This window comes from Tasmannia lanceolata, unplaced genomic scaffold (assembly GCF_043159265.1).
Source record: "Tasmannia lanceolata isolate RefF3 unplaced genomic scaffold, GAP_Taslan_0.1 ptg000007l, whole genome shotgun sequence".
NCBI lineage: Eukaryota > Viridiplantae > Streptophyta > Magnoliopsida > Canellales > Winteraceae > Tasmannia > Tasmannia lanceolata.
Window position 1 is genome coordinate 1,467,355 of NW_027518684.1, and position 27,240 is coordinate 1,494,594.

General features: G+C 37.9%; 3 protein-coding genes across 3 annotated transcripts; all 3 read right to left on the bottom strand.

The window, feature by feature from the left end:
* Positions 1-1,426: 1,426 nt before the first annotated feature.
* Positions 1,427-6,704, bottom strand: LOC143881366 (uncharacterized). Its single transcript, XM_077384404.1, has 4 exons — positions 6,347-6,704; positions 5,347-5,930; positions 3,104-3,619; positions 1,427-1,801 (listed from the first exon to the last, which is right to left on the bottom strand). The coding sequence occupies exons 1-4, from the start codon at positions 6,576-6,578 to the stop codon at positions 1,664-1,666; spliced, it is 1,470 nt and encodes a 489-aa protein (XP_077240519.1). The 5' UTR covers positions 6,579-6,704; the 3' UTR covers positions 1,427-1,663.
* Positions 6,705-9,970: 3,266 nt separating this feature from the next.
* On the bottom strand, positions 9,971-12,006 carry LOC143880761 (Pentatricopeptide repeat (PPR-like) superfamily protein). The gene has a single exon (XM_077383733.1). It carries the CDS (start codon positions 11,972-11,974, stop codon positions 10,070-10,072), a length of 1,905 nt encoding a protein of 634 aa, XP_077239848.1. The 5' UTR covers positions 11,975-12,006; the 3' UTR covers positions 9,971-10,069.
* A 711-nt stretch (positions 12,007-12,717) lies between these two features.
* PDE320 (pigment defective 320) lies at positions 12,718-22,334 on the bottom strand. The gene is made up of 5 exons (XM_077384405.1): positions 21,991-22,334; positions 20,199-20,448; positions 17,965-18,319; positions 14,027-14,364; positions 12,718-13,080 (listed from the first exon to the last, which is right to left on the bottom strand). Exons 1-5 carry the CDS (start codon positions 22,245-22,247, stop codon positions 12,883-12,885), a joined length of 1,398 nt encoding a protein of 465 aa, XP_077240520.1. The 5' UTR covers positions 22,248-22,334; the 3' UTR covers positions 12,718-12,882.
* Positions 22,335-27,240: the final 4,906 nt, after the last annotated feature.

Here is a 27,240-nt window from a genome sequence, read left to right on the forward strand (position 1 = left end):
GTTTCGATTTTTGTACCTGATTTCGACCAAAATTTTGAAATTTCAAGGTCCGGAACCCAAATTTTAAACCTTGTTAAGGAGAGAGTACGAAAGTCCTTATAAGCCCTTCCAGACCATTCACTTTTCCGATGTGGGATCTTTGCTTTCGTGTGGAACCCCAACAATCTCTCCCGCGAGACGGAAGTAATGTGGAACTATGAGATCTTTCCGGAGGGGTTTTTTCCATCCTCGAGGGTACACCGGGTTTAACACACACACACTTTGATACCACTTGTTGGGATCCGGGTAAAACTCACCCTTAAAAGCTAGCCATTAGTGCCCAAGTCTTTATAAGCCCTTCCACATCCATTTTCTGATGTTAGACTCCGATACCACTTGTTGGGATCCGGGTGAAACTCACCCTTAGAAGCTAGCCGTTAGTGCCCAAGTCTTTATAAGCCTTGCCACATCCATTTTCTGATGTGGGATCTTTGCTTTCACTTAGAACCCCAACAATTTTTTTGTTCCCTGAAAATTTGCTCCCAACCAATTAAATAGTATACCTTGATTTTGTTTGATTTGGTCTCACTCTTTTCTCAATGGTTGATTCTTTACTTAGTTTTTTCAAGATATAGTATCATCATGTGCATTTTTCTTTTTTCTGAATCACTGGTCATACCAATCAATTAGTATAGCTTGTTCCTTTGTTTTGTTTTGGTTTTTGGTTGTCATTTCTTGGTTAGCCTTAATGGAATCCAATGGTTTACCAGACATTTTTTTTTGTATTTGTGATATTGATCTGTTATACTAAAATGAATATAGGTCTTTTAAAAAAAGGGCAGCCCAGCGCACGAGGCTCCCGCCATTGCGGGGTCTGGGGAGGGCTAGATGTACGCAGCCTTACCCCTGCTTTGCATAGAGAGGCTGTTTCTGTGACTTGAGCCCGTGACCACCAGGTCACAAAGGAGCAACCTTACCATTGCGCCAAGGCTCACCCTCTGAAGATAGGTCTTTTACTTCCCTGAAACTATAGTTCAACTCAGTTTAGTTTGATCAGTAAATACATGGTCACTTCTACCTGCTGGTCCAAGGTAAGACTTCTAATTTTGGTGGCATAAGATAATATTAACTGTTCAGGCAATAATGGAATATATGCAATTCCTTTTTTTAGGGAATCATATAAATCATGCAAACTCTTTGTCAAATAGGGTCTAGTAGACTGTAAATCATTTGATGTGATTCAGCTCGAAATGTAAGCCTCCCTTTTATTGATGCAAGAGACACATGCAAATCTCCTTTCTATTAATCAGTTTCTACCTGATCTTTGCCTCTCTTAAAATTTGAAAAAGTTCATGCAAGTTCACTGTGTTAGATTTCAAGGAGTGATTAGACTTTCCATTGACCATATCTGACTAGCTGAATTCTAGATTTCTAGACATGTTTGAAGTCAATAAAATAAGCCGGGTCCCTTTTTATGATGGTGAATTTTGCATTTGAATACAAATGTTTGAGGAAGCACTGCCCTTTGGGCATTTTTAGCTTCTAACCTCATAACATGGATATGAGTATTCTATATCTAGCAGATTTCTGCTGAAAAAAAAAACCGGCTTGCAATGGTCACGCCTCTCTTTTTGTCAATGGAGGATTACAAGGAGGTTTATTAGGAAAGATTGGAAAACTTGAATCATTGCTTTGGGGAGTGAAGAAGCACATCGAAGTCACTGAGAGTCCACTCAGCAATCTCGTCTTTATTACTGATAAATATTTCTGTTCCCACATCAATGGATGTCCATACCCTTCTTGCTGGAGGGGTGCCTGGATCCTGCAGTGGAGGAGAGAAGAAAGGTTTAAAATTCTTGTAATTGATATTACTCAAAATCTTGACAGAGATTGGATGATATGGAAAATCATCCCACCTCATCTTTCATATGGTAGGAGGACAATGTTAATCAAGTGTAAACGATTAAGTAACACCAACTCTAACAACTTAAGCTTTTGGAGTAACTGGTTGTTTCACATGGTACCAGAGCTCTTGGCTCGTGGCAGATCCTGGTTTCAAAACCCAACAACTCCTTGATATTAAAAATCAACGTGTACAGTCAACCGAAAAGAAGGGCCACATGTGAGGAAGGCACATGTGAGGACCACACGTGAGGGAGTGTTGAAGTGTAAATGATTAAATAACACCAACTCCAACAGTGTAATCTTTTGGAGTAATTGGTTGTTTAACAAATGCAACCCAATCAAATGAACATGCACAAGAGACACTGGTTGAAGAAGTAACATATGTTTGGACTTTGGAGTCTCTTATTTTCTAATTACTTATCCATGATCAATCATAATCCTTTTCAAATCCAGTGTAGGAGATTCAGTGATTGCAACAGTGCATTTGGCCAGAGTAACTGTCGAGTTTGATTCAACTCGGCTGTAACTCAGCCTCGTGAAGAAATGTTGGCCATGGGATTCAAAAATGTTGTATTGCATACTATGTAGTGTAGGATCTTATGTGGGCAATCATTGATCTAAGATCGACGGTCTAGATCAAAGAATGAGATTAAGAGTGAAATGACTTGAGTTACCCGTTGACCACAATGCTCAGTAAAGAGTATCAGGGTAATCAGTGCATCTCATCCCTATCGAGACATGGATGGTTAGCGTGTAGCCCAATTCAACTACATCAGTTAAGTTTGGATAGTATAGTTGGTTAAACAGATTAAGCCAAATAGAGTTCTATTTTGAGTGGAACTCTAGGAGGCCTTTTCTATAAATATGGGGTTGGTCTCTACTTCCATCTAACTTGACGAAAGGAGATCTCCCTGACCAGAGAGAGGCAGTCGAAGATCCTGCCCGGTTGATCACCGCCATGGCCGATCGAGATAAGTTTCTTATCCTAACCTCCTCTTTGTATTTTACTAACTTGCATGGTTAGATCTGTTTATATTTCTATAGATGTGTAGTATATTTTATATTAGATCTATTATTGTATTTGTGATCATGGGTTATTCTAGATTGAATGCCATGATCCTAGGTTTTACAGGTGCCCCATAAAATATGATGTTGCATAAATTATCACTTTCATATAGCATGATAGAACTGATTATAAAGGCTGGGTTTGAAAAATAACCTGATAGAAATAGAGTCTACTAGAAAGACCGCCAACATCAAGCTCCCATGTTCTTGGGTCTCCAATCCACCCTTCCCCTTGTTTTGACGGATAACCGTACTCTGCCCAGATGGGGTGTGGCAATATCTGAACCAACTCTTGTGCCTGAGGATTACTGTAAGGATCACAAAGACTAATCGGCGGTTCTAAGTGGTTGGCATTACCAGGAGAACAGTAATAGTGGTAAGCAGCATATGGAAAGTTGGGAGTGTCATTTCTATGAATTTTCTTGTCTTGGGGCGTAATGTGGAACGGCGGGCAGGCATTCAAATTTGTGGGACTGCACCAAGCTGGTGTTTCGGGGTTAATGATCATCTCACTGTATCTCGTTACATCGGTGAGCACATCTCCATCACAAGGATTGCCATTGTTCTTCCAACAGCTTCCGATGTCGAGCAGGTAGAACTGGCTTTTTGGTCCTCCCCCTTGTTTCACATTCAAGGAGAGTTTGACCTTGAAATTGGGTGATTCTGGCAGCTGAAAGAAAAAGGAAGTTTAGTTGTAGTTTTTCTATCAGAGGCCTCAATTGAGATGATAAAAAATGCACTGAGAAGATGGTACTGTGCCTTATTGATAAATTAAATAGTCTCACTAATCTTGCTTTCTTAGATTGATTACGAAAGCCCTAATGAGTGTTTATATAAAACACTCAAATGTTAAACATGGAAGGAGATTAGCATAATCATGCAAAGTGATGAGGATAGAAATCCTAACTACTAAATCTAGCTTAGTTGCATAACCTCTCCAAACAACTTAATTCATCACACCCCAATCCAATGGTCAAGAGTTCCTTACAATCAATGATCAAGATTCGATTTACTCTAACGGTCTCTGGCAGCTGAAAAAAACGGAAGTTTAGTTACTCTTTTATTTTTATTTTTTTTCCTATCAGATGCCTCAAATGAGATGACAAAGAATATACTGAGAATATGGTACATTGCCTGATTGTTATTATCTTTTTAGGTGATGATACTGATTTATTTATCAGGAAGTGATTATAATAAAAATTCAGTTATTTTTTGTAGTGACTGATTTGTTTTGAAGAAAATCCGATATTGATAGAGATCTCTTTCACTTTTCTGCAAATGTGTTCAATCATCAATCAACCAGCTATCAGAAATATTATGACCAATCACTAAACAATCAGGAAAAGAAGAAAAGTAGGTCGTTCACCAAAGGTCAAAGTGAATTTTTGGAAAAAATCTGTGCCTGAGCAGAAGCATGTCTTGGTTCTGTGTATTTTACATTCATCTATTCAGTACAGAGGATATGAGGCTTTTGTTCTTCTTTCCCCCGCTTAGTGTTAATTGATATCAAATAGCAGGGGTAGCAGCATGAGAACTTACCAAGAGGCTTTTATCTCCAAATAATCTTGATAAAGTGGAGAAAAGAAAAATTTTGTTTTTGTAGATTTTTAATGAGTTTTTATTTTTATTTTCTAGATTTGTAATGAGATTTTATTTTTAAGGGGCAGATAACTGCCTTGGAGACAGATTCTCCTTAACTTTGTTTTCATTATGGATATAATAACAGAAGAATAATCATCAATTGCAGACCCATGGTTAAAAACATTGATGTCACTGACCCATTAATAAATTTCTTTAGAAAATGTAATTCTAAGCTCCAAATAACAAAATAGCCTGGAGAATAATCTTGACTTTTGCAAGTTGTGAAGAAAATCTTCAATGGAAGTCGGTAGAATTTTCTTTTATCTAATGGAGGTAATTGTCTTTTTCAAGTGGTAGTTTATCTTTCCCACAAACAAAGATATTCTCTTCTTTTCTTAATCTAATGGAGCAGATAACTTCCTTGGAGATTGATTTCAAAGACCCAATAAGAAATTCCTTTAGAAAAATATAATTCTAAGTTCCAAATTCTAAAATACCGATGAAATTAATCTTGACTTTTCCAAGTTGTGATCAAAATCTTAAATGTATGTCGGTAGAATTTCCTTCCTCTAATGAAAGCATGAGCTTTCTCAAATGATAAATTATCTTTTTGACTAGACAAATAAGGATATTATCTTATATTACTAGTGAAAAGAATATATCAAATCTGCCTAACAGCAAAAAAGTAATTACAGTTCACAATTAAGAAAAAAGACACCACAAATTTCATTTGTACTTTCACTAGCAGAACAGATCGGTTAACCGAAGATTCTCCTATAGGAAATAATTAAAAACATTATAAATGATTTCACTTACAGTTTTCAGCATTCCTCTTGTCTGATAATGGTAGCCACCAGAAAATCCTTTGGTGGCATCAGCTCTGAGATAAAGCATCAGCCATGGATATTTATTTGATGTCTTGACCTTGTGGCTAAAAACCCAACTCCCAATTCCAATTTTCTTCTCCCAAACTACCTCAAAGTAAGAAATATTATCAATCCCACCTCTAAAATCAGCACCCAGTTCATAAGTTCCATTAAAACCCCCTCTCATTTCCCCAGTCCCTGATAAATATGTTTGTTGATGATTCAAAATGGGCTGGTTCATGCACCCAACACCAAAACAAGGGAATCTCCCTGTTAGAGGGAAAGGCCCCACCTTTTTCCCATTTTCAGGGCACAGACCAGACATTGTATCAAAGTTTCCATTTTTCAACATCACCATCCAAAACTGCCATGGATTTAGGTTGTCTGTAACTTTACATAATGAACCCAAATACAGCTCTTTCTCCACTGCATAAAGGTCTGTATTGTTCAGAGCTTTTGGGCTCAAACCTGGGAATGTTTCTCCCACCCCTAGTTTGTTATCAGCTTCTGATACTTTGTGATCCAAGGATTGATCTGTTCAAAATATAAAAACAACAAGAAGCAATATTTCAAAAAGCGGATGCAGGTCAAAACGAGGCTAAAGCAAATCCCAGCTTACTCGGCTCGACACGGCTGAGTTCTCAGTTCACGCTGCCAAATAATTGGTTAACACAGCCCAATACTTGGTTGACACGGTGAGTACTCAGGAGAGTCAAATGAGTTTTGATTGACTTTGCGGGCAAAATACGGACTCGGACAAGAGTACGGCCATAGTAAAAAGGAGTCGACTCGGGCAAGTCAACAATGACATGGGGGAGTTTTGAAACTATGGTAGTACAGAATCTTTGGCAAAAAACCAAGAAATGATTCAGACAATATGCTGCACAAATCGAAAAATTGCAGTTTTGAAATCTGAGAAAAAAAAATCAATGAAAGGTTCCAGGGCTTACTTGAGACATCAAAACAATCAGCTGCTCTAGGACTACCCATCAATGGGGCTTCACTGCCAACTTCATTACAGAAATTCCAACCTTCAAATGCTACTCTAAGCCCATCCCTTCTCATGCATGGGTCACCCACTGCTGAAATATACTCTTGTCCTAAGGCAGACAAGGGACTAAAAAGGACCATCTCTACCATGAAAACCAACATAAAAAACTGATTTTCCATGACTCTTTTCATGGAGGTGTGGTTGGAGAAGAGTAAAGGTGATCTTCTTTAGTAGTGATGAAAGAATGTGGAGAAGTAGGAGTTTTTCTAACAGATTCAAAATATGGGTTGCAACTTGCAGATATTTTGGCCTTTAATATTTTACTGGGAATCTTTTAATTTATTATATATGCAGAGACATAAATAATAATGTTCCTTTCCCTTTTTTGGCCTGTGGTTTTTCTTCTTTTCTTTCTTCTTTATTGGTGAAGCTTTTCCTTTTCATCTTTTGAAAGCTGTCTTGATGTTCACAAGCCCAAAAATTAGGAGAATCCTGTTGAAAAACAAAAGAAGAGTCTCATGATTTTATGCAAATTAACAGGTTGACTTATGGTAAAAGATGTGACCTTTGAAAATTAGTTGGTTGTTTGTGAAGGCAGGTAGTTACCAATGCATTAGGTGAAAAGGAAAGATAACTATTCTAACTTATCTAAAATAATTGAAAAAAAACAAAAACAAAATGTTCAGCATGACAGTTTAAAACAGAAATAATGATCTTGAATTTTCTTATTTTAATTTGTTAAAACAAAACATATTTGTCATTTTAAACCCTGGGGGGTCCTTATTACACCTAGCTTTCTGGTTTGTTAATATAAAATTGTATTGATATTTATTTATTATTATTATTATTTAATTTGTGTTGTTTACAGTTACACACAGCTCTCTTTATTTCTAAGACTGAATTTATGTAAAACTTCATCTTTTGTTCTTGGAAAATTATGTTTCCACCCATTTTTCAGCTTTTCACCCCCTTTTGTTTATCTTTTCTTAGAAATTACTGCATTTCCACCCTCTTTAATTTATCTTTTCTTGAAAATAACTTCATTTTCAGGATAAATAAATAAAAGGGTTGTAAAATCAGTTCACTTTATTTCTACAGTAGTTTGATTTTTCTATTAGACATAGCTTTCCGTCAATATTGAATCTAAACTTTCATCTTTTTTTTTACTACTTTTGTATTTTCAAAAATATGTAAATGGGTGGTGAGAATGTCATTTATTACCAATCAAATATGGAAATTATTGCAAGCTTTTCTGGAAGCAACAATGACTTCCAGCTCTCTTAGAGTGCTTCAAAAACCCTCAATCATCTGTGCTTGAAAACAAAGTCTTTTCTGGTGGCCCCTTTGTTTGGTGTCTTTGTCCTTTCCTTTGAGATGAAAGTTTGCTTGAATCTCTACCATACACAATCACCCACTGGGGTGTCACTGTCATCTGTAAAAGGAGTTTTTGTCAATAAATCCGTGATTTGCTAAGTATTTTCATGAGTAATTGAAATTTATGAAATGGACAAACTTTTTAAAAAATACTCAAATTTCTAAGTATATTCATTAGTAAGTGAAATTGTGAAATGGCCAAAAAGTCTCTGTTTGGATACGCGGATTTTAGAATCCAGGTTTTTAGTTTGAAAACAGTGTAAAAGTGGGCTCATGATCAAGCAGTTGTATGTTGTTCTGACAGTGTTTCTTGGATTTTAAGTGAGAAATTCAGGTTTTAAAAATCTCCCCTACATCCTGAGATTTCTAAAACCTAGAAATATGGGAGGATTTACAACTCTCTTTCTATCGGAAAGAAGGCGAGAAGTAAAAAACGACAGCCGGTCTGCTTCTTCTCTTGTCTCTTAGCTATAATTTTAAAGAAATCTCTGATTCTAAAATCCCCGTATCCAAACGGCCCCTTAACTTTATAGAAAATATATGGATGACTATTGGATCTACTGATTTGATCACTTGAACGAGGCAGAAGTGGGGCCCAATTAGTTACTATAAAAGTGACTTTCTTTATCTTATTTTTCTATTTTTATTAAGATTGTTCTAGTTGAGAACAACTATGTAGAAAGTCACTTTATCTAGGATCATATTCTAGTTTAATATAATCTAAAGTGCCTTTTTAACTAGTGATGAGTAAACACAAAATGAACACATAATTACAAAAGAATTAATGGCTCCACGATGCACAAAGATGATCTCTGAACTCCCTCTTGGCCCTAAAAGCTGGCTGGTCTTGCTAACTTTTTGCATCAATTATGGAGGAAAATCAACAACTTTGACGCTTTGCTAAAACCCGCTTAATCATGTTTAGAAATTTGTTTTACATGATGAGAGGACCCAACAAGGACAAAAGAAGAGACTCCCAAAGGCCCTAGTGGTAATTATCATTATTTCAAATTTTAAGCTCATTAATCAAATAATTGCTCACCAATGTCATTTTAGGTATATGCTTTATGAGATCTGCACCAAATAGGACAACACTTGCAAGAGAAACATTTCTTTAGATAAAGGATTATCTTGGGACCCGGGTAGAACTCACTCTTAAAAAGCTAGCATTTCAGGGGAGGGTGACCAAACACCCTGGTTGAGTTTTCGTCTGAGTCCAAGTTTTTCTTACCTACAAGGTCAAAGCCTCCTTTGACCCCAAATCATTAAAAAATTGACCACATCAACCATTGACTCGCCCAGGTTGACTCATTTTTACTTCGGCCGAGTTCTGTTGTCTTTTTTTTTTAACACTGGTACAACATCAGAGATTTTTGGGACATGGGCATTTCGTAGCTCCTGACTGAGATGGGTGAAAACTGAAAAAGTATAAGCTCCAATCCAAGAGCTAACAAAACCATAACCCACATGCCAAATTTAAAAGGGTTCTGAGTACTACGATTGAAAAATCTACACAATCTTAGAAAGCAATCAAACCAGCATCCTTTTTTTTCTTTTTGAATATTATCAAACCAGCATCCTATACAACTTTAGAAAGGAATCAACCCATTTCTTTGGTTGGAAGCAAACAAACAACAATAACAACTATAAAACTGTGTTTTCAAGGACTCTTGGCAATCATCCAGTCTGCATCAATCATCCTTAACCACTTCATGCATTCAAAGCCAATAATCATAAAGTAATTTGAAGATGTTACAGTCCAAGTTGATCATTCAGCACTCAAAATGGAGAGAGATCGTCCACCAAACTCAAGCATGGATTAAATAACCACCATCCAATCTGACTGAGACCCCCACCCCACCCCCAATGGGATTGATCAATATTGTATTTTTTTTAAATTAAAAATTATATCACCGTTGCCGGGGATCGATCAATATTGTTAAAGTATAAAAGACAAATAACGCCTTTCTCCAACAGCTTAAGCTTTTGGAGAAGTTGGTAAGTTAACATGGTATCAGAGCCAGAGGTCTCGAGTTCAACCCTCCCATATAGCAAAAAAACACGTGCAATGGTCGGCCCAAAGTGAGACCACATGTGCCATGTGTTTGCCAGTGTGGGCTACACGTGCGGGAGAGTGTTAAAGTATAAAAGATAAATAATGCCTTTCTCCAACAGCTAAAGCTTTTGGAGAAGTTGGTAAGTAAACATATTGAAAAACACGTCAAATTTTTATTGATCCATATAATGTGAAACATAACGGTGTCCATTGATGGACAATATGGTATGAAAAACCAGGATATAATCATTCTTAACAAGGTTTCGACGAATGAAGACTACCCACAAGTGACGAATATAAAGAGTCATCCGGCGTCAAGCCCACCTCTATCAACTCATCATACAATCTAAACGCCTCATCTGATCTCCCTTCTCTAGACAAGCCCGAGATCAACGCAGTATATGTAATGATATTTGGAACTACTCCTCTCTTGAGCATTTCAGCAAACAATTCAAATGCACTGTCTAACTTCCCATATACACAATGCCCATGCATAAGGGAAGTAAATGTATACACATCGATCGCCATTCCCTTCCCCTCCATTTCATCCCTAAGCTTGTGAGCTTCCTTCATAGTACCCTTCTTGCTATATCCATCTATAATTGCATTGTAAGTAACGGTACTAGGCTTCACACCCTTATTCTCCATCTCACACAATAACCTCCTTGCTTCGACTAAGTAGCCATCCTTACAATGTATGTCAATCAATGTAGTGTAGGTCACAGTATTGGGAGAGACACCCTTTTCTACCATAGAATATAAAAACCTTTTGGCTTCTTCAATCCGGTTTGACTTACATAATCCGCAAGCAATTGTGTTATAAGTATACACATCAAGTTGTAGGCCCTTCTTCTCCAAAACAACTTGCATTTTGAGAGCTTCATCTAACAACCCTTTCTTGCAATAACCATCCATCAATGTATTGATTATCACAACATTTACCTCAATTCCTTTGCTCTGCATTTCATTCAATAAAAAATCCGCCGCCTTCATCTGCCCTGCCTTGCATAGCCCATTGATCAGTGCCCCATATGTATGTGCATTTGGTTCAAGTCCTCTTTCCACACATTCATCAAAAAGGTCAAATGCCCTTTTCATATTGCCTACTCTACAATTCCCATTGATAATTGAAGTATACAAATACAAATCTCCATTTACACCCTTCTCATTCATCTCTTTAAACACCCTCTCAGCTTCCTCAATTCGTCCAAAGTTCGAAAACCCATCAATGAGGAGAGTATACGTTGCAACATTGCAATCTAGACCTTCCTTATTGACCCTATTCAAAATCTCATCAACCTCTACAAAATTCCCCTTCTTGGCATGTGCCTCTAACAATGAATTGTAACAAACTATATTGGGTTTAACTCCTCTACCACTCAATTCCGCCATTAAATCCTTAGCTCTCTTTATCTCTCCCCTCTTACATAGTATGTCAACCACAATCGCCAATGAATAGAACGAAACATTAACAACGCCCGGTTCGAGCATTCGAAGAAAAAACCCTAGACAAGATTCTATCTGACCAGACCTCTTAAGTGCAAGGAGATAAATAATGCAAGACCTCTCATTAATCTTCCAACTATTTTCTTTCATGTATTCAAATGTCTCATCAGCCTTTTCAAACATGTTTTCATCTGAATAAATCCTAAAGAGCATATCAATCACCTTAACTGAAACCTTGGCCTCATTACAACAAACCCTAATCTGAGAAGCTAAAAGTGAAAATGGGTATTTGAGATTCTCATCAGTGGCAACAGATTTTAGAAAAAAAATGGCTAATGAAAAGTTTCTGACCTTGACTAGCCTGCAGATTAGGATTAAGTGGGATACAAGATGGTGTTTTGGGCAAATGGGTGTTTGTTTTTGCTGCAAAATTTGGAAGAAATCTAAGCAAGTTTGGGTTTTAAGATTTGGGTTTGAGAGGATGAGGTGGGTGATCAGGGGTTGGAGGTTTTGAATAAGGGAAGTGGTTTTGAGGGATTTCAAGTCTGAAGTGATTAGGGTTTTCGAGACTTCGTCAGCAATCTGTTGGTGGGTTTTGAGATTTGGGGTGTCTGTTTTGAAATTTGGGGGGTCTGCAGTATGTTGTTTGGATTTGGGGGTGTGAATTGCAGTGGTCGAAAAAAGGATTCTCTTCTGTTTTCTGAACAACATTGAGGAGGCACAGGGAACAGACGTAGGGTATGTTTTTTCAGCCTTCGAATGTAAAGAACACGTTAATATCATTTTCATTTCCCTGTTTGGATGGCAGGAAAAACATTTCTCCTGGAAAATGTTTTCCTAGAATTTTTTTTTTTTTACTTGTTCACCAAGTTCTTGTGCTCTCACTTCACTTTACAACAAATAGCACTGTTAGAGAAGCACCATATTATCATTTAATCCAATGATCAAAGACCCAGGCTTCATGGTTTAATGATCGGAACCGTCCATTTTGCGGGCTCTGCTAAAGACGGACAAAAATAGAAAAATCACAACGATATCGATCAACAGCTTAGGATCATCCGATCACAACCAGACTTTGTTCATAGGCCATATTACTGGTGATCTACCCAGATCAACGGAACCTATCATCATTAAGTAGCACATGTATGGTGGGTCCCGAGGTCTCAAGATCGGATGGTGATCAGCTCCGCACAAAGTGAAAGTTCACCCTGAATGTTTCACAGATTACATAATTTCTCCTGATTAGTTCTGCACTCTGAATATCCATTTCCATCAGTAGAGGAAATCTACATACCCGATCCGAGCCCAAAAGATTTATAAAAATGCAAAAATCAATGACTCGAAGTAAGATATTTTGCGGTGTATATCACAACAATTTGTTGAACTCAAAAATTTATCACAGAAAAGGGGTCAAGTAAAATGATCGCATTGCATACTAGAAAGAGAGAAAGGGGTAAAAATAAAATGGACGCATATTCGCAAGAGGGAAATTTGATCTCAATGCATTTAATATGTGAGATTCTCTTTTCATGCATATAAAATTTGTTACAAACAAATAAATACAAATTTGCTGCGAACCGATCTGAAAAAGGTGTCAGTTTCAGGGAAGACAAGGTAATTTAGCTCTCAAAGAACCGCAATTCGACCATTCCTTCTCGATGTTTTGTCGAATACCAAGCCACAGCCTTTGCCGAACCAAGAACCTTCATGGCATACTCAACTGCGAATACTGATTCATCTACACGGGCAAGACTATTTCCGCACTTCGAGTCCAATGCAATTCTGGAATCGACCCGAAAGCTGAAAGGTCCAACAATCTGCATCAACAAGAAAAGATGTAAATCAAATTTGCAACCTAAATAAACAAACTCGATGTTTAGGAAATAAATAAATTAAGAGATCAGATATATCCATTTTTCTTTCGTGTAAGAGAAGAACTAATAAAAAAAATTGCAAGCTAAATAAATAAAACTCAATGTTGTAGAGGAAATAAATAAAATAAGAGATCAGATATATCCAATTTTCTTTCGTACGAAAAGTACTAAAAAAACCCAATAAACTCTTCAAAGCTATACCAAGATGTCTTTGTTTTTCGCATGAACATGCTGTGAACCCTCTTAGCAAACAATAAATTTTTCCAAATACATAGCTTCGTGTTCTGCAACCATTAAAATAATGGATTCCGCCGTTTCTATCTTTTCTCCGTTTTGTGAGACTGAAAGATGAGATTCCGACTGAAAGCGCATTTAATACTCTTTGACTTGCAGTCTTTATAAATGCACTTTGGTGGCATGCAGCCATTGGGGGCCTTTCAGCTGATTTTTGTAAGAGCGACCTTGAGTGTAGCATACCTCTTGTTAGTATTACTACCTTACCACTACTACCACTAATAGAAAGAAGGAAAACTTGTCTAGACTCTGTTATCCACTTGATAAGCACTTGATTTGATATGCAGTGATCTTTTCCAAGCCTATTTGTTTGTTTTTTCTCCAATTGGAAAGCCATCAAATGAAACTTGCAAGACCACTTAACCATTCCTATGTAATCATCGATGAATATATAGTTTCCGTACCATTTGATTACTACAACACACATGCTAGAATTATTGTGGCAGGCAATGTCAAGGGCCAGAATGAGAAAATAGTCCAACATTGGAGAAAAAAATATTCAAAAAAAAAAAAAACATTGGAGAAAAACTAAACAAGAAAATCGGAAGAACACAGCATCTAAAATGAGCACAAGATTACGAGACAAAATGTCTACCTGTTGCTGAAGAGAAAGAGTGATGTCTGGGCAAACTGCACGGACTGCCTCTGGATTAGGTTGACGAGAGTTGTAAAAATCGTGTGCTAGATGTGCAGCACCTGTTAAAAGTGCCGAACCAGATGTGAAATCTAGACGGGCATTTAATCGAGTGAGATCAAAGAAAAGCCTCTGGAAATTTCCATGATGAGCTGTGCAAGAAAAAGATCCGAAGAAATCGGCAGTAAGAGAAGATTTATTTTGCTGAGCGTATAAACTGAAGGCCCTGAAACCCTGCAACTCAACTTCAGTTGGTGATCTCACTGAATTATCTCCAAAAGCAGTAGTGACAACAGTACCTGAAGGAAAGCCCGCATCAGTTGGCAGCGTAATTAAATTGATAGCGGAATGGGTAGGATAATTTTAAACAAAATAACTTTTTCTCGAAGAAATTATTATGTGCTGTCTCGGTAGAAATGGGAATAATTGTGTTCTGGCTCAGTCGGTAAAAATAGGAAAAATGTCAACTTGCGTGCTAGGAAAAAGAATGATGAAATTAGATGTAATTGATCTGTACCAGCAGTTACTGTCAAAGAAAAAGCTTTGCTTCATTTCCTCCAACTGCGAATTCCATATGCATTTTGTTATATACTCCTATATGTCAACGAAACAAAGGATTTTACTATAGGAAGTATCGGTAACTCTCACAGCCAAGTATTTTTACAATAACACTGTGCTCTGACATCAAGATGAGTATGCAATGTGCTCAAACCAGTGTTGACCTGCGATGGTTCAAAAGCCCAAGATTCAATTTCGATTCAGTCTAGCTCTGAGTTTGAGTCGAGTGGAGACTATCAAGTGTTTGGGTGAACTTTCAGAAGTTTGTTTCTAAATTAAACATTTAAAAGGATAAACGTGACAATCTTTAGCAAACGATAGAACATTTAGGGGCTGTTTGGATACGCGAAATTTAGAATCTTGGATTTCCTCAAAATCGTGAAAATTTTCTAAAGGATTCATCATGAAAATTTTCTAAGAAATCCTGGTTTTAGAAATCTTTCCCACATCCTGAGATTTCTAAAACCTGGAAACATGGGATGATCTCCTGCTCTCTTGCTGATGGAAAGAAAGGCAAGAAAACAGAAAACGACGGTCGTCTCCCAACTATGATTTGGAGGAAATCCAAGATTCTAAAATCTGTGTATCCAAACGGCCTCTTAGGAAAAGCAACAAAGACAACCTTCAAAACTTCAGCCCATGGTTTTGTATAACTAATTATTATTTTTCCAACGATTTAACCATACTGTTATTTTGGCAAGTAAACCATAGTTACCTGGTTCACTGATTCGATTCAGGTACTACTCTCAATAAATCCTTTACCGAAATCCATTAAAAGAAATTTCCTATGAGACGTCAAAGACATTTACCAAAACAATAGTTCAGATTTGGAAGTAATATTAATGTGAAAGGTTTTCAGCTTTTTCTTTGTGGGGTTTTCGCAAAAGATTGCATCTACTTTGAAGATTAACAAAAGAGTTGAATGGAGTGTATTCCTATAAGAGGAGTGGGAGAAAGGGGGTTCTCTTTAAGGAGGACATGAAGAAGGCTTATGATAGAGTAGGGTGGAGTAGTTTGGACTTTGGACTATGGATTTTGGTTGCAGATGCATTCATGTCGTCTACACCTGGTGCTCTGTTTAGATTAATGGATCACCTTGAGGTTTCGTTAAAACTGCTAGGTGTCTTAGACAAGGCGATCTATTATCCCCTTTCCTCTTCATGGTGTTGGCGGAGGCACACAATAGGATAATGGACAAGGCTAAGTCCGTGGTCTTATCAAGGGTTTCTGAGTGGGCGCTTGCCCCACTTTTCTAAACTGATAATTATAAATTAAGGCTCCCCTCCTTTGGAGATCTCACATATGTAGTATGTTGATGATACACTTCTTTTTTAATAAAGCTGAGGATTCTATCAAGAATCTCTAGGCAATCCTTAGGTATTTGAAGTACTGACGGGTCAAAAGATTACCTTCTCCAAGTTAGCCATGATGGGGGTCCATTTAAGTGACGCGTAGAGCAAGAGCTTTGCTCAGATTTAGGCTGCATGGTGGATGTCATTCCTAACTCATATTTGGGCTTGTCGTTCCTGCATGGTGGATCCAATGATTAAGGGCGGAAAAGAAGCTATCCGTTTGGAAGGGGAGTCTTTTATCAATAGAGGAAAAGATCACTTTGATTAAGGCGGTTCTCGCCAATCTTCCACTCTACTTCATGTCTCATTTCGTGACCCCCATCAGTGTGATTGATAAGCCCGAAAAGATCCATCAGAATTTCCTGTGGTATGACATGGAGGAAAGCAGGAATTGTCACCTAGTTGGCTAGGAAGTGGTTTGCAAGATTAAATCTGCAGGAGGTAATGGGCATTAGAAACCTTAGGATGGTGAACAGTGCCCTTCGTGGTAAGTAGCTTTGGAGGTATGGAAATGAGCAAAATCAACTGTGGAGAATGGTCATTTCCAGTACATATGGGCCTAGTTTCGGCGGATGGGCTTCTTTAGATAAGTATAGACCTCAAGGCACCATGATCCGGTGAGATATCCTGATTCCTGAGGTCAAAGGAGAGCTACCAACCGAGAGACTGGTTCAGCGTGGGGGGTGGATCATGGATCGAATTCTAGTAGAATTTATGGTGAGGTGACGGCACTTTGATGTAAGACTTGGTTTATTCAGATGATGTTAGTTGTAGGGCTCCCGTTGTTGAGCATCCGGTTTGGCTAGAGGGGAAGGTGGAGTGGAGGGTTCAGTTCAGAAGGATTTTTCTTATGGAAAGGTTGAGATGGTGGGTGATTTCATGGTGATGCTTAACTCTGCCTTCAACCATAGATAGGGTAGAGACATGCAAATTTAGAAGGGATGTGTCCCGTCAGATCGTTGTTTGATCATCTTGTACTGCAAGGGTCTTTATCTTCGGCTAGGTGTGTTTTGTTGCACCCTGTTCTAGCTTTGGGTTGAAGCTTTTTACCTTTTTACTATACTGTCTGCTTGGACAAAATTCTTGCGGTGGGCCATATAAGAAACTGTAAGAAGATTATCATAAGCAGATGTTGCTTGTGCTAAGTGACAGGGGAGACGGTAGACCATCTCTTCTTTCACTACAACTTCCTCTGGGCGATTTGGTGCTTCATCCTCTGTTTATTCAGTATAAGAGGCTGTTTCCGTTACTCGAACCCGTGCCCACCAGGTCACAATGGAGCAACCTTAACGTTGCGCCAAGGCTCGCCCTCTACTAGCCCTTTCTATCATTCAACAAAAAAAAATTACCGATTACTATCATAATTTGTAACAATATAAACATGATCGCATTCATCCATTTAATCAAGTTCTCTTCCGTACCCAATATACAACGACAAAGGGAGACCAATATGATACAATGAATAGAGTATTGGAATAAGAGTGTTTAGGGTTTTAGGTTTATGGGAGGGGATATAGCCGCAAATATTAGTTAAGAAGAGCTAAAAGAAGAGTTTACAATAAAAGAAGACTTAATAATAAAAGAGGTAAACACAATATTCAATAATAAAACTGAATGTCACACTTGACACGGTACAAAAACGTGTCCACGCGCCCATATTAAGTCTAACACTTCTAGCAATACCTTTAAAAATGTCCAAAGGAGTGTCGCCCATATTAAGTCTAACACTTCTAGCAATACCTTTAAAAATGTCCAATGGACTTTTGACACGTGCGGACATGCGTGACGTGTCGGATATGGCAGGACACGTGTGTCGGCAATAAATTCAAAGTGTCGGCTATGGTCTAATAATATATAGGTTTCACCTTGTGTCATTGGCATCGAGAAGGTTAAGGGGTTCGAATATCATCCTTATCTACCAAAAATGAAAAAGAAAAAAAGAAGAAATCAAGGAAAATTGAACAAACTTGGAATATCAGTATAGCTTACCAATGATTCCTGAAGCCGAAACATGAGGATCTGACAGAAATATGTCAAATGGTTGAACCATTTTCAACTTGCCTCCTTTGCTTCTCCAAATATCAACAGTCCTCTTAATGGAAAAGGCAGCTTTGGCAAACAAGCCAGGCAACAGAGCTGGAGGTACGCTACTTGTCTGATCATTGCCAAACTGCTTGGGGGCCCCACTGTTATGATGTAGGCATAAATGATAACTTGAGCTAGAATGAGAGGCGACAGAAGCAAGGTCAACAGTCATTGATAATGGCACATCCCAGTAATTACCATTCTTGTCAACAAAAAGTCCAGGCGAGATTGCCTCCAACGTTAAATTGTGTTTTGGACGCTGCATGCATGTAAAGAATACATTATACTCGAGCAGCATTACTAGAAACAATTTCAGCAAAAATGGATAAAAATAAGGAGGTCATTGAAGAAGATCAGTAAATCGTCACGACCGTGTTTTAAATTTCGGCAGAAATCTGAAATTTCGGATTTCGGTTGGGGCCGAAATTTCGGAAATAATAAAATAATAGTTTTTTTACCGGCTTTCGGCTGAGATTTTGGGATTTCGGCCAAAATTTCGGTTTCTGTCAAGGCCGAAACCAAAATTTAAATCCATGCCCACAACTGCTGATATGGGACCAACAGGCATCTCTAAAACCAGCATTGCCAGTTTGCAATCAAAGCATGCATAGGAATAATCCCACAAATACATCTGGTGTGTATGGAGCAGAAAGATAGTCTTTATTTCTTTTTCTTCTGTTAAAAAGCTATTGATTTTCCTCTTGTTGAGCTTTAAAGAATTAGTGGAGGGATATCAGATACAAAATTGGAGGTTGAAATAGGACGAGTTTTCCAACTTAAAAGGTACACCAAAATCTAAGTCTTAATAATCCTTTGATGCTAATCTAAGTCATAATCGCAATATATATCTAAAGATCAACTAAGAGTTCAAACAAATTCTATAACTTATAACTTATTGGTGCAAGTCCATGAAAGAGGAACAACCTTACTGGTGCAAGTCCGTGAAAGAGCAACAATCTTTGCCGTGATCTCTCTCTAACTTCAGCTATTTTAAATCACTACAGAAAGATAAGTCCCTATTGCATAACAGAAGGGAAAATGTGGCTACTAATTGAAGGTCCCTGATTCGTATATCTAGAGGGAGATGGATGGGTAGAAATGAAATCCAACGATCGCCATTGCAGACAAGTAACCAACAATGGAGGCCCCGATTGTACAAAAGACGCGTGTCAGTAGATACATAGTAAAAAACAACAAATGCCTCAGATCAAGACGATATGAGAAGAATACACAGGAGAAAGAAGCATGACTTAAAAATAGCAGGAATCAGGGAAAGGTAATAAAGGATATCATGCAACCAACTTCAATGATAGGAGTGAAGAATGGAAGACAACTAAATATAATCCAAAATATCCCAACCATAATATACTCCAAAATACTCCAATACAGTTCAAAACAACCCAATAAGCTCCCAGGCCTAACCAGAAAAACCCAAGATCTTCTGCTTTTCAGATATAAGGTTCCTTCGATTCATAGCATAACCATTAGAGTTAGGTCTATGTTATAATGATGTCCAGAGGATATAATAAAGCTAAATGTTGATATTTTGAACGAAAACACGCTTCAATTGTAAAGACCATTGCAAAAGCTCCACTTGCAACAAGATTCGAGATTTTATTACTAATCTGTAAGGGCCCATTTGGATACCTCATATTTTGTATTTGGATTTGGAATTGAGTTTTGAATACAAAATGAATAGATCCACTAGCTCATGTTGCAGGAGACAGAGAGGGAAGGGGGGTACTTCCTACTGGAGGGGAGAGGTCGAGGAGCAAAGATGGTGAAGGAAACTGCCAGATCTGTGGATTTCCAATTACTTATTTCCACAGCATATTTGGAAATCTAATTTTTTTCACTGCCAGTTGCTGATTTGGAAATCCAAGGATTTGATCCGGATCCAAATCAAAACGCAAAATGGGCTCCAAATGTGAGAAATCCAAATCAAAATCTTCTCGGCATCCAAACGGGCCCTAAGAGAATCACCTTTAAAATTTTGCAACTGCCCGGCAATACTGTCAAACAGGTATATGCATAGTTTTGAGTCCAGCTGTTCATATGAAGCTAGCAACTCATCAACTAAGATGCTGATAATATTGCGAGAAAATATTCTTAACTGGAAATGTTAAAGGCCAACTTGCCTTTTGATGGAAAATTGCTTTGCTTCGGCATCCCTTCTTACTATCACCATTAGCTTCCGAGCTCAACAGTACAGAATAATCTGGTGATATCAAGATTTCTGAACAGAAACCAAGTGCATACAAGGATTTGTCGCATAGATGTCTCCCTATACTTTTAAACCATGAAGATTCTGCGGGGTATTTCGATTCAGTCTCTTTGACAGAAGATATTAACTTCTGTAAATGAAATTGCCCAAGTACAGCAGCAAACCTGCATAGCTTTAAGTCCCCAATATCAGTGCAGCAAAGCCCAAGGGTTAGCAACACTAGGACTGTAGAGACACGGGACCAGATGAAATAGAAATTCTCGACTGTGTTTGTTCATCAAAAGATATAAAGAAGCCAAAATGGGTAGTAGAAACATCTCCCAAAATACACATTAAATCATCCATGCACTATTATTCCAAAAGAAATAGGTAAGATTAAAACAAGAATACAAAGTTTTTTGGTGATTCCATGTAAACAAAAGTTCTGATAAGTACATCTTAATGTGCATAAAATGCCAATCAAAGATGGTTAATGAGGGACAAATAGGAATTTACCAGATATAAGATAGATATGGAATTTAAGGTGATTTCAGCACTACAACAACTTAAATTCTTCTTTTAGTTGTCATTACCACTTCAGCCTCTTGCCATTTCTGGTAAAAAAAAGAATGGACTACGTGCTGAGGGATGTCATAGACATACACAGAGAAAAGAAAGACAAAAAGAAGAATGTTCTTGTAAACATGTCATGGGGACCACAACTCAAGGAAATACAACATTCAACTAAAGTTTTATTCCTGGTAGCATACAGAATTTTAATTTCTAGCATGGGATTTAGGCACAATTTTCGAAGCAATGTGTACTCATTTATCCTTTATTAAGCCTTGCAATTCAGAAATTCCTCAAAGAAGAAGAATCTTTATTGTTTTTTTTTTTGTTTTTTTTTTTGAATGGTTAACAAGTCAAATGTGTTTAACAAGTCATTCCATCGTCTGAAGATGAAGGTAACATCAATTGGTTTCTAGACACTGCAATTACAAAGGCAATTATACAAAGCAACTAAACCCCACAGCCCACATCAAATAAACAAGTTATAACTAGAAAGAAAATTTGGGGTTTACATATTAATAAAACATAAAATCATGATCTTAAATTTCCACTGAAACCAACATGAAACGACCGAAATATTTCCGTTTCCATCCCCACCAAAACCGAAACGGAAATGACTAAAATGCATAAACCAAAATCGTAATTGTAATAATATACACTATATTAGTATGCATTACATAATTATATTTATATGAATTGCATGAAAAATGTGGTATGTGTACTATGTATAAATATTTATACGAATTACATGTGAAATTTGGTATTAATAAATTATCGCAGCAGTTCATGTCACTAGGTGTTCGATGTTTTGAAACCATTATGGATGGTTCTCTTGCTTATGTAATGGTTTCTAAGACCCTGTTTTCTGTTTGGATTGCAAGAAAAACCTTGCTGATGGAAAAGTTTTTCCTTTCCCTTTCCAGACTTTTCCACATGGCCTAATGTGTGTATATATAATTATACATTCGCATATGTTTACATATGTTTCCTTGATTTTAGAGGATTTCCACCCAAATTTTCAACCGAACGCATATATTTACATAAAACCCACATCGCATTTAAATCGAAAATTCAAAAACTAAAAAACAATATATCTTGAAATTGAAATACAAAATAAACACGTAAGACTTAAAAATGTGTTTTTTTTTTTTTTTTACCAATTTTCGCTGAAAGGCAAAGTGATAGCTCGTTGTAGGGAGAATCCTTCAACGCCTCTAAAAGAAGGGACTAAGGGCATATGCATGAAACGATGCATAAAATCGAGTTGTTTGGGCCTCGAAAGCCTGAGTCCTCTTGATAGACCCAAAGGGATTGGGTTTTCTGGAATCGGACGAGCTACACCGTCGATCGTTGATGGTGTGGCCATGTCCAGATCCCAAAATCCACCGTCCATTGCCCATCTCAGCTTCCTCATTCCTCTCTCTCGGCCTCTCTCTCTCTCTCTGTTTTTTTCACGGTTTAAACCCTAAATCCCATCTTCAGACTTTTTGAATTTCACCTTTCGCCCCCTTTTCTTCCCCGGGCCACACACTTGTAGTCTAAAAACTAAAAAGTGTAGTCATAAACTCATAAATAATACATAAAGGAGTGTGCTAGGGACCATCGTAGAATTCATTTCGCGGATGGGCTGCTTCATGAGAGAGCAGCCACACAGGCTCACTATTCAGAAGATTTTGTCTTATTCATTTAATTCATCCGAGATAAATACGTGTTTTAATATGGTTTATGCCCGCCATATGACGATCCAAACCGTCCATTTGATGGGACACAACTTAAATAGGTTGTGCCCTAGAAACCATTTTCATATGATTAACCTGGCCCTCAGATCTATGGAGGAACTACATATTATGAAAATCTTTATAGATCGGAGGGCTAGGATCATCCAATGGAAAATGATTTTTTGGGCACAACCTATTTAAGTTGTGGCCCAATAAATGGAACGTTTGGATCATCCTATGAAGTGGGCCCTACCGTACTTTTTGAAAATGCGGATTTGTACGTCCCCATCATATAATTTCTCTGTAGTGTAAAAACTAAAAGGAAAAATTGTCAACTGGTGACAGAAAAATATGAAAATAGTGAATGGGTGACACCCTTTTGAAAGTTGGTGAACGGAGGTCGAAACACCTTTTTCTGACATGGCCTTTTACCCAAATACCCCTAATGGCAAAAAGAACACGTTATACTAGATTTTTCTCTCTGTTACTTTTCACCTACCAAAGTATACCGCCTACCTTTTGCAAATTTCTCCATTAACGCCTGAAACCCACGAAGTGTAAGTGAAGGTTAGTAGCTTATCTACTCTCTTAGGATTAGTGCTTCCATTAATGCGTTTGAACCCTGTCTTTAGTGTGTGATAATAACCCTGTCTGTATTGTATGTGATAACCCTATCTTTATTGTGATTGATAACCCTATCTTATAACCCTTTTAAAATTGTGACTTAGGACTTCTGCTTCTTTATCTCTGAAACTGTTCTTATAGAGTTGGTACCCTACTAATAAAGTTGGTATTAGTGTTTGATGACCCGAATATAGATGGTTTATGTAAACCCTTTTATACATGAATCACAATTTTTTGCACTTGATAATCCCTTATTTGCTGTTGGTAAGTCCCATATATTTACCTGATAAACTTGTTTTGACACTTGATACACCTCGGAGAGGCTTGGTAACCCCCTTGGAGAGTGTTGAAAAGCCCTTGTACATTGTTGGTAACTCCCCTTCTATGTACTTGGTAATCATTTTAGAAACTTGAAAACCCTCTTGTGTAGAGAGTTGAAAACCCCTAATTTGCAACTTGATTACCCTTTACAGAAGCCTCCGTACGGACTTGAATCCCCCATTAGGTAGCTGATAATCTCTTAGAACACCTTGTGGACTGACTTTCAAACCCCCATTGAGGTAGTAAAACCCCATTTAGAGTCCATAACCCCACTTATGAACTTGGTAACCCATTGTGTACACTTGAATACCCCTCAAGAAGATATGAAGATCCCCTTTTAGTAACAACTCTGTTTAGAACCCCTATTTAGAATTTTATAAAAATGTATGAAACAATGGTTTCTCTTCTTTTACACTATGATGGAGATTTGAAGGATGATGTTTATTGGGAATACGTCGGAGGGAAGAAGACATTGTTATCTGTTAGCCGCGGAATCAATTTCGACGAATTTGAAGCTGCAATCCGAAGAAGGATTGGTGTTATAGAAAGGCAGGTTTTACTATCAATAAAATGTCGATATGTTGTGGATCCATATATAGTCACTTTAATTGACGTCGATGATGATGATGTCCTCCAAACAATGTTAATGATGTTTGACAGATACATGTTCAATTCTGTGATGATATACATAACTAAGAGCATAAATGACAAATGTATTAATTCCTTGAATTCATCAATGCTTCCCCCAAACAAACTCTGCACTAGGAGACCCTCTCTTAATCGTAGCATTCCTTCTACTTCAATTCCGTCCCAAAAACGTCTTCATTTTGAAGTGGACTTGCAAAAAGACTACGAAAGTGAATTTGATGGGAGATATGTTAGTGAAGAGATCAGAGATGCTCCAGCAGAACCTGTCATAAGGTATTGTAGTTATTTGGCAATGTTTGAATACTTCCATATTTCAATTTATAATTCATATGGATCCAACTTGATTATATATTGCCGAACTATGCAGGTCTGAAATTGACTTAAATGAAACATTGGCAAGTGATTTGTATGGCAACCATGTTTGTGGAGGTATTGATGACTTCCAAAATGTGGGAGATCTTGAAGTGGACTTCTGTAATGTTTTTGAAGACAGTTTCTGTGTGAGGGGTTTAGATTTAGAAGAAGAAAGAAGTGATGATGATAATGACGATGGTAGTGATGATGATGATGATGAGGAGGAGGAGGAGGAGGATGATGACGACGATTATGAAAATATCGGTGTTAGTCCATGCGCTCAGCCTTTCAGTGCGGATTCTCCTATCAGAGAGGGATCTCAACCGGTTCCGACTAACAGTAGTCGGCCAATGAAAGCAGATGAGATGTTTGTTGCGGCCCATGATGTAGATACTAATAATCTTCAGTTTGAGCAGTTAACGGTTGGGGCAATATTTTCTAATATGGAACACTTCAAAAAGGTTGTCAAAGAGTACGCTATTCGGCAGAGGTTTATGTTCGTGAGGTCAAAGTCAACACCGAAGAAGTATGCCGTTCGATGCAAGGTAGAGGGTTGGAAATGGCGTATAACGGGTACTAATCATATGACCTGTGTGTTAGTGAAGTCGTTTGTCCCCGACCATACGTGTAGAACTAAATTAAGGGGCAATGATCACCCTCTTGTCACAGCAGCTTGGGTTGCTCAGACATGTTTACGCTTATTTGCTTGCCCAGATGATGTGAGGACGAGGATAATACGAGAATATATCAAGATGCATTGGGGTATAATTATAAGCTATTGGAAGGCGTACAACGCGATGAACATCATACTTGAGATTAAGTGTGAGAATGTGGAGGACTCTTATCGAATATTGCCTGCACTACAGTTCAGATGATGAGAAGAAATCCCGGCAGCTATATGCGTATTTTTAGAGCCAGAGATTTACGACCTAGGGGAGATGATAGATTTGTTCGCTTATTTTGGACATTTGGTCCTAGCATACGGTCTTTTCATCGAACACTCAGGCCTATAATTTTGGTTGATGGGACACATCTGCGAGGGAAGTATCTAGGAATCTTATTTATTGCAATCGGGGTCGATGGTAACAACGGTTTATATCCATTAGCATTTGGGGTTGTTGAGACGGAGAACGAAAATAGTTGGAGGTGATTTTTTATGTTGCTGAGGCAGTACGTATTGGCAGCGGAGATGAACATATTCACCATATGCTCTGATCGACAGAAGGGGTTGTTGCAGGCAGTGCCTAATATATTTCCCAATTCTCATCATAGTTATTGCATGCGTCACCTCGCTGCCAATTTGTGATCCGAGTTCAAAGATGTTCTACTTGAGAGATTGTTTTGGAAAGCCGCACGGACTTTGAGAGAGAGTGTGTTCAGAGAAACAATGGAGAAGATTAAGGTGAGGAATGAACGTGCACACAAGTGGATAAGTGACATTGCGAACGAACACTGGGCTAGTTTTTATTTTAAGGGGAATAGGTATGATATATTGACTACAAATAGATCGGAGTGTTTCAATGTTGTCCTGAAGGATGCGAGAAGATTGCCGATTGCATCATTGGTAGAGCACAATAGACATCAGACTACAGACTTCATTCAAAATCGTCAGAAATTGGGTCATAATTGGCAAACAAAGTTGACTCATTACGCAGAAGAACGTATAACATTAGCGAGGGAAGAGAGCCGCCAGCATACACCTTATCGAGTTGGGGTTCATGAATATGAAGTACGGTCCCTTGAACATACAAACTTCTCAGATATTGTGATGACTTCTTTTTTGTTATTTTGTAAAGAATGGTTGTAATTGGAACATCAATACATAAACAATTTTTTTGGATATAGATATGCTATTTGTTCTCTATTTAGTTGTCGCTCTCCTACATCTAAACCATGAAAAGGGACTTATCAACAGTCAGAATTGGATTACCGGCACAAACAATAGGATTATCAACCAATTCCCTAGGTTATCAACCAAAATCTAGGTTATCGACTCCCCCAAAATAGGTCATCAACCAATCGGAAGTGAGGTTATCAACACTCAAAATTGGATCATCAACCCATTCCCTTGGTTGATAAAGCTACTGGAATTCAAAATCCAGGTTATCGACTCCCTCAAAACGAGGTTACCAACATTCGAAAGTGGGTGATCGACCGAAAAATTAAGGTTACCAACCTCCCATTTTTTGGGTCATTGACCTTGGAATGTGGGTTACCAACCCAGAAAAAGGGTCACCAACCATTTTTCCGTCCGATGAGTGAAGCTGCTGGACTTGAAAATTAAGGTTACCAACCTCCCATTTTTTGGGTCATTGACCTTGGAATGTGGGTTGACAGAAAAAGGGTCACCAACCATTTTTTCCAGCCGAGTAAAGCTGCTGGAATTGGAACTTAAGGTTACCAACCTCCCTTTTTTTGGGTTATTAACCTTCGAATGTGGGTTATCAACCCAGAAAGAGGGTCACCAACCATTTTTCCAGCCGAGTAAAGCTGCTGGAATTGGAACTTAAGGTTACCAACATCCCTTTTTTTGGGTTATTAACCTTCGAATGTGGGTTATCAACCCAGAAAGAGGGTCACCAACCATTTGTCCAGCTGAGTAAAGTTGCTGGAATTGGAACTTAAGATTACCAACCTCCCTTTTTTGGGTTATTAACCTTCGAATGTGGGTTATCAACCCAGAAACACACATGTCTAAAACCTGTTTAAATTTACAAGTTCCAATATTCAAATTGAAACACA